This window comes from Dama dama, chromosome X (genome assembly GCF_033118175.1).
Source record: "Dama dama isolate Ldn47 chromosome X, ASM3311817v1, whole genome shotgun sequence".
In the NCBI taxonomy this organism is placed as follows: Eukaryota; Metazoa; Chordata; class Mammalia; order Artiodactyla; family Cervidae; genus Dama; species Dama dama.
The window spans coordinates 148,588,693-148,596,028 of NC_083714.1; the positions used below are offsets into that span (position 1 = coordinate 148,588,693).

At 54.7% G+C, this 7,336-nt stretch overlaps 1 protein-coding gene across 1 annotated transcript; it reads right to left on the reverse strand.

Annotated features, from left to right (window-relative positions):
- Positions 1-4,594: 4,594 nt before the first annotated feature.
- Positions 4,595-5,869, reverse strand: LOC133052939 (heat shock transcription factor, X-linked member 3-like). Its single transcript, XM_061137722.1, has 3 exons — positions 5,489-5,869; positions 4,856-5,097; positions 4,595-4,739 (listed from the first exon to the last, which is right to left on the reverse strand). Exons 1-3 carry the CDS (start codon positions 5,867-5,869, stop codon positions 4,595-4,597), a joined length of 768 nt encoding a protein of 255 aa, XP_060993705.1.
- Between the last annotated feature and the right edge of the window lie 1,467 nt (positions 5,870-7,336).

Below are 7,336 nucleotides of genomic sequence, written 5' to 3' on the forward strand. Positions count from 1 at the left end.
CCAACAGTGTACAAGTGTTCCTTTTTCTCTGCACACTCTCCAGCATTTATTCTTCATAGGTTTTATTGATGATGGCCTTTCTGACCAGTATAAGGTGATACTTAATTGGAGTTTTGATTTGAATTTGTCTAATAATTAAGAATGTTGAGCATGTTTTCAAGTGTCTCTTGGCCATCTGTGTCCTCTTTGGATAAAGGGTCTTCTTTGGAGAACGGCTTTTGTGTCAGGGTGACACAGGCTGGGTGGCTCAACCTGTGAACTGTGTTGGTTCAGGAGGCTAGGAGCCAAGGTTGAGGTGTCAGCTGACTTTGGCTCTCATGAGAGCTGTGGGGAGAGTCTGTCCCATATCTACCACCTCACTTCCAGGTCATTGCTGGCCATGGTGGGTGCGTCTGGGCTTGGAGAGCTCTGCCTTCCTCTTCACCCGGAGTTCTCCTGTGTGCCTGCCTATCTGTCTGTAAATGTGTCCTTCATATGGGGCCAGGCATCCTGTAAGAAGAGGGTCCATCATAATGGGCTCAGGTGACCTCCATCAGCTCTGTGAAGACCTTTCCTTTGTCTGTAGTGTCACACTGAGGTACTTGCAATTGAGATTCCAGCACCTGACTCTGAGGGGCATGATGTGTCTCCTCATACCCTACAAAGGCTTTGAGGGAGGAAGACACTGGAATGTTACAAGTATGGAAGGATGACCTTCATGGCTACTGGTGGTGAATCCAGAGGTGAGGAGAGCAGGCCACCAGGGTAGGAACCAGAACTCATGGGACCTCATGGACCTGTAATAACTGTGACTCTGCTGTGTTCAGTGAAGGAAAGGCCTGGGAGGCCCTGGGCTGGGTTCCTCTGGGACCTTGTCCTCATCCTCACAGCCATGTGGAAACAGAGGCTCCCTCGGAAGTGCTGAGACCATGCTGAGGTTCAGGCCTGTGGCTCTGCTTCTCCGACTCCAACCGCCTCCAGTAAACAGGGACTCCTCTCCAGGTAAATGAAAAGAAGGGAGATTGGAGGTGTGGTCAGGCCCCCTGCAGTCATGGGCTATCTTTCTATCTCTCAGCATCTCCCCAGCCATGGAATGAGGTGATAGTAACCTAGCAGATTATTTGAGGTTTGAATTCTGTGACCCCTCTGTGGTGCTGTCCCAGGCCCTGGTGATGACACAGAGTGTGCCCGTCCCAGTAGTCCCTGCACTCCTTTGTTCTTTCTCGAGGTTCTGGGCGAGAGCTGTGGCATCAGCTGGCAGTGGAGGCCAGGGTGTGTGAAGGGTTTGGAGGAAGGTGGCTCCCAAAGGCATGGGGAAGACACCTGGCAGGGCCGTCTGAGGTCCAGGGCAGCCCCAGGGCCAAGGCCAGATTGGTTAGCATGGAACTGCCCTCAGTAGCCCTGGGCTGAGATGGGGGATCTGCAGAGCATGGGCAGGGATGGGGCCGGGAGCCAAGGGGTGGGGTGGTGGCCTGGGTGGGGGAAATCAAGCCCAGGACAGTGCCTGTCTGTGCTGGGAGAAGACCAGAGCCCAGCCTATGGGCTGTGAAGCCAGGGGCTTGCCCTCCCTCCTCAATGCTCCCAGTGTTTTGGGGCCCTCTGTCTTGGAACTCACCATGTGCCTCTCTCCTGCTGTCTCGTCCTCCTTCCTGACCTCCCCACCGTCTCCATGTGATGGATGTATCCTCTGGGTCACCATCCACCTGTCAGCAGACCATGTGGAGACAGATGGAAGGAGTCAGCCCTCTCTGACCACCATCCCCCATTTTGTGTCAGCAGGCTTGGAGGAAGCTCAGGTTCATAGGGCTGAGGTCCAGCCCAGGGCTGTGAACTTGGAGACTGCTGTATCAAGCTCCAGACCTTTGTGGTTCTGTATATCTGCAGCAACAAGAGGCCCTGGGAGCCCTGGGAGCCCTGGGAGATGAAGTTTAGCTCTCTGTCCTTCTGACAGCATTTTGCAGGTTTCATCTTAAAGAGTGTCAAGGCCCTGGAGATACAATGGTGGCCCATGCTATGTAGACCCGGCACTGTACCCTGGCCGTCCACATGGTGCACTGGGGTCTGGGAGTACATGGCCTGGTGGGAGCTGCTGAAGAAGAGGTTGGGGATGAGCCCCACCCAGATCCAGGCCTTGCTGTGGGATGGGGACAAGTTCGGCTGCACAGTGATTGTGGGCAAGTGATGCCCTGCCCTGCACTGCCTGGCTGCGGTGCTGCCCTGGATCTCAGCCAGGTTGTGATCATTTGTTTTCTGTTGAACCATTTGGTGGGGTGTAGGGGGAACTGACGGTTCTTCAGAGGGACAGAGAGGGTGCCTGGGCTGGGAGATGGTGGCTGGGTTCCCTGACCACCACTCTGGGCCTTAGTCCCCATTTGTGCTCTGAGGCAGAGGCACATCCAGGTCTGTACGTGGCACTTGCCTCTGTGTGTGTGTGTGTCCCCACATGTGTGTGTGTGTGTCCCCACGTGTGTGTGTGTGTCCCGACGTGTGTGTGAGTCCCCACATGTGTGTGTGTCCCCACGTGTGTGTGTGTCCCCACGTGTGTGTGTCCCACGTGTGTGTGTGTCCCACGTGTGTGTGTGTCCCCAAGTGTGTGTGTGTCCCCATGTGTGTGTGTGTCCCCACGTGTGTGTGTGTGTCCCCACGTGTGTGTGTGTCCCACGTGTGTGTGTGTGTCCCCACGTGTGTGTGTGTCCCCACGTGTGTGTGTGTATGTGTGTCCGCACATGTGTGTGCCCAGCAGAGACCATGAGAGGCAGTACAGCACCCAGCCTGGGAACCCAGGCAGTTCCACCCCCACTGCCTGCAGCCGGGCCTGAGCAAGTCCCCTGACTCTCCAGCGGTGAGGCCCCACAGCAACACCTGTCTGCTGGCAAAAACGTTTGGGGACCTGATGTTCACAGGCTCCCCACCGGGGCCCTCCTGCTCTGTCCCTGCGGCCTTCAGTGGGCAGACTGAGAGCTCCCCATGGCCTGGTGGGTTCCTGGAGCACCAGGCCTCTCCGTTTCATTTTGCTCCCTCCCTCGCTTGGTCTTGCCCTGAATTCCCTTTGCCAAGCTGAGCCAGTCTGAATTGCTCAGCCAGAGGACCCAATTCACCTCACGTCCCCTCCATGATACGGTCTTCGTCTCTAGGAGGCACGGCTTTGAATGACCTTGTTCTCTTTCTGTATCCTGTCTTTGCACACAGGTCTTGCGGACACTGGGGACACTTTGCTATGCCCAGAAAACCTAGGTCCCAACGAGGTGGAAGAGCTGGAGATTCAAGCCCTGCTACCCGACCTGCGACAGAAGTAAATGACTGTGCTCGCCAAATCCCACTGGCTGTTGCAGGCCTTGCCAGGGAGGGGTGGGAGGGACGTCTTCCAGGTGGACATCCCCTAGCACCTGAACCCCTTTGGGCAGGAGTCCTGTCCAGACTGGGCTCTCAAAAGGGAGGTGACTGAGAGATCAGCACATGGTGACACCCTGAGTTACCACCCCACCCTGGACATGCGCATCTGGTTCTGCTTGAATCAGTCATGCCCTGTGGTGGCCACTTGGTGTGGGGCCCGGGGCAGGGACTCCCCTCATGTGGTGCTGCTCTGGACTCAGTGAGAGTTTCTGGGCCTTTGACCTTTACAGAATGCTAGCGTTGCCACTAACTTTGGCTCTGCTGGATCTGGGTGGTTGAGAGAAACGTGTTGTTAGGAAATCGGTTAGTGTTTTCCCCTCTCTGTTCTGGCCCAAACAGTGTCCAGGGAGTAATGGGGGAAGGCTGGGGGCAGGCTGAGCATAAGCAGACAGCGAGGCCTCGGGCTGGTAGAGAGGCCCGCAGGCCCAGAAACAGGCAGCAGTGTGTCCTTGCAGGTGACCCTTGCCCTGCTGTAAACTGTCTTGTGAGCCAAGACAAGGCCTGCATGTTGGACATGCTGCCTGTACGCATCACATCCAGACACAGGTTCGTCAATACAGCTGTGAGGGCAGAGCAAAAAAGAAGGGCTGGTGTTCACTTTGTGGGAACCTTGTACTTATCTTTGGGTTTGGGGTCTTGCGTTTGCAAGGCTCTTGGCGGGTGGGGTGAGTGACCCTATTTTCTGCTGAGCATCTTAGGGAGGGCCATGGATCGAGAGTTGGAGATGCTCAGCTGCTGATCAGAAACTTGTGGTATCATCGGGGGATCCTTGAGGAGCACCTTCCACTTCAGGATGCATGACTCATGGAAAGTGACACCCCCACTGTCAGGAACCAAGGTCCAAGAACAAGCCCATCCTGGGCTGGCCTCTGCACTCAACTCAGCAACCACACTCTTGGCTGAGCATGTGAAAAGTTGCTGCTTCAGAAAAAAGGAACCTTGGGGACCAGACTGAAGCCTGCCTGGGGCATGGGCTTGCAGCCTCATTGGTCTCATCCTGTGCAGTGTGAATCACATGGACAAATATAAAGAACACAGACTCGCAGTTCTCTTTTGATACTTTACTCCCACAGAGTTTCACTTTAATTTATTAGAACATAAATCGATTTTTTTATTACAAGAGAGTGATTTTGAGTGTCCCTAGGGATCTGGAAGCTCAAGAATTTTGTTTGTGCTTGAGTTGCTCATGGAGGGCACCCTTGTAATCTGAGGACTCTCCCTGCTACTCCTCCGCCTCCGAGGCCTCATCTGGGGCCATGACTGAAAGGGCTGCCATCATGGTGGAGTAAAAGGTCTTGTACACAGCCATCACCAAATTGTAACTTGGGTACTCCGGGGGGCTGTTGGTCAGTTCCCCTGCTCCCTCCCTTCCAGCAGTAGTCAGGGGTACAGGCGTGGCATTGCTGGACATGCCCTCGTCACTAGGGCCACCCTGCTGACTGGGGAGATGGTTTCCCCTGGCCCACCTGGCTTGATTGCACACAGATCAAAGGTCAGAGAACAGAAATGAGTGCAGGCTGGGGGTTTCTGGTGTTCCATCTGGGCGTTCTTGTCTGTCTCTTGGGTGAACTCATGATGGAATCGAGGAGAGCATCTGGTCTCCACCGCTCGCTTCTTTCTCTTTGGGGTGGTTGTTGCGCTGGTGGTGGGCTGAGGGTCACCTTTCCTCCGGATGTTCTGCAGGAGGAGAGGCTTGTCTCTCTGAAAGTTGAAGTTGCGATAGATCTGAAAGGAAATGAATTACTTTAGACAGCAAGGGCGAGAAGAGCCTTCCTCACCACCCTCCTCCCTACCACCATCCTGGCCATGCCTAAGTATGGAGACAAGGTCTCTTCATTCCTGGCAGGTTATGAGGCCCTAGCACGCTGCTCCCTAGAGCTCCCCTGGGGCAAGCCTCACTTAAGGTGTTACTGGTGGTCCCTGGCATCAAGTGGCCCTGCAGGGTCTGGAGTCACCCCTGTGGATCCTGTCAAATGGGGGTGGTGGAACATGACAGACCCTGCTTCCTCCTCTTTCCTTAAACCCTCTCATGATAACAATGTTCTTCTGGGAAATGAAACCTGTCCAGCACTCAGCTCATCTAGTCTAGTCTCCCCAGGAGGGATTTCTACCTTACCATCAGCTTCTTCTTCCCTGCAGAGCACCTCGAAGGGCAGATTTTACTGAACCCATACAGGTTCATTTCACGGATGAAGCTCTTGATGCTGTCTGTCTTGAAGATCTGATCTGCGCCCCTGAGCTGGAGGACTGCCGTCTGGAAGAGATTTGCCTCAATGACCACAGTGTCTCCCTTGTCGCTGCAGTGCACAGAGGTGAAGGCCGCATCCTCCATGATCATCCAGAGCTTCCTGGGGAAGGACAGCCTAAGGATGGTGTTGTTATCTTCCTTGTTGACCATTTCTGTGTTGGGGCCCTGTGGGGTCAAGTATACTTGGGAGCCCGGGTCTGGGCTCTCAGGTTGGTCACCCTGCTTCTCCAAAGCCTCCCTTGAATCCATGTTTGGAACCGGGGAGTAATCATGGGGGTCTCTGCTCTGGGCTCCCTGTCAGTTGATGGGGCCAGCAGGGCTTCCCATGCCTCCTGAGAACTCTGACTAGCCATGGAGTCAGTTTAGCTCAGGAGCATTCTCTACCCAAGCATTGAATGCTCAGGGCAGAAGGGCCTCAGACCAGGGTTGGGGTGCCCCAAAAAAGCTCTCTGGAGAGTCTAGAATCTGGGTCATGAGACAGGCAGCCAATTAAGTGGTCAGCTTCCTTAACTGTTTCATTATGTCACAGAGGTGATGTGGAGAGGCAGCCTTGGCCCAGTGTGGGGGAGGCAGTCTGGGGACAGAGATGGGATCCCCAGCTTGTCTCTTGTCTGAAAGCACAGAAGCATAGATTTCAGGTTGTCTACAAAGGCTCCCATCTGCTGCCAGTTGCCTTGTTTCAGGGGGCCAGGCCCGGGATGGGTTGTCAAACGTTCCCCTGTATCCACTCCCCTCACTAGCAACATGCAGGCTTGTGGGTGGCTTCTACTGAAGGGCTAGGCCCTGGCAAGTCCTAGGTCTGCTACCACCAAGAGAGATCCCAGGGATCAGACTGGCCGTTGATGACTGGCCCTCCCAGAAGATGGGGTCCATAGTAGGCTGATTAGCTCTGCCTGAGTTGATGCCCCCCTCCCATCCTTTCCCCTTCTGCCTTTGTTGTCTTCTGGCTGGTGCTGCTGGCTGGTTGGTCCCACTCAGTTGGCCCCAACGTCAGAGTCCTGTTGTCCTGCCCCCACCACCCCCCAGGTTGAGCTCTCCCCACAGGAGGGCTGTGGTTGAGCACAGTGGAGTGACTTCATATTCCACTTGATTGTTCCCAAGCACCTGAGACATAGATTCCCCAGGATATCATGTGGGAGGGCAAAGCCAGGTGCTCCACTGAGCTTACAGCCTCCCGCATTCTGCCCACCCCCAGGCATCATCCCACTTCAGATCACACGCTGTTGCCTTCAGTTTCAAATTTTTCCATAAACACCACTCCGGTGGCCCTAAAGCGTTCACTTTGGGAACACCTGCATGTGCTTTTCCCCTCCCCAGAGCCTCGGATTCAGACTCCTTGGAGACTGCTTTGAAAGCCCTGTTTCCTTTTGTCAGTGGGGTGCTTGGGCTTCTACTACCTGCAGTCCTGGCTGCCCATGTCCAACTTGAGTCTATTTGGATAACTAACCTTTGAAGTACTTGACTGGGGGCTCAAGGTACAGCCTGTTCTGTTGAAAACAAGCACTTCACTGGTCCTCTTCGAGGCCAGCTCTGATCTTCCCTGCCCCTGCCGCTGTTCCCACCACCACTGTGGACCTGTTCTCAGTTACCCAGATGACAGGTCCATCAAATGATTTTGTTGGCTCATGGGTTAGGTGTTTTTCAAGGGCCCTGCTTTACACACACTCACTCCTAGGGACATGTCTGACTTGTTGAGCTATATGTGACCAAAGGAAG

Coding starts and splice junctions, on each gene's coding strand:
- LOC133052939 (XM_061137722.1), bottom strand. CDS start 5,869: ATGGATTCAAGGGAGGCTTTGGAGAAGCAGGGTGACCAACCTGAGAGC. Junction 5,098..5,488: donor CAGGGAAGAAGAAGCTGATG/GTAAGGTAGAAA, acceptor ATTTCCTTTCAG/ATCTATCGCAACTTCAACTT. Junction 4,740..4,855: donor TGTTCTCTGACCTTTGATCT/GTGTGCAATCAA, acceptor TACTGCTGGAAG/GGAGGGAGCAGGGGAACTGA.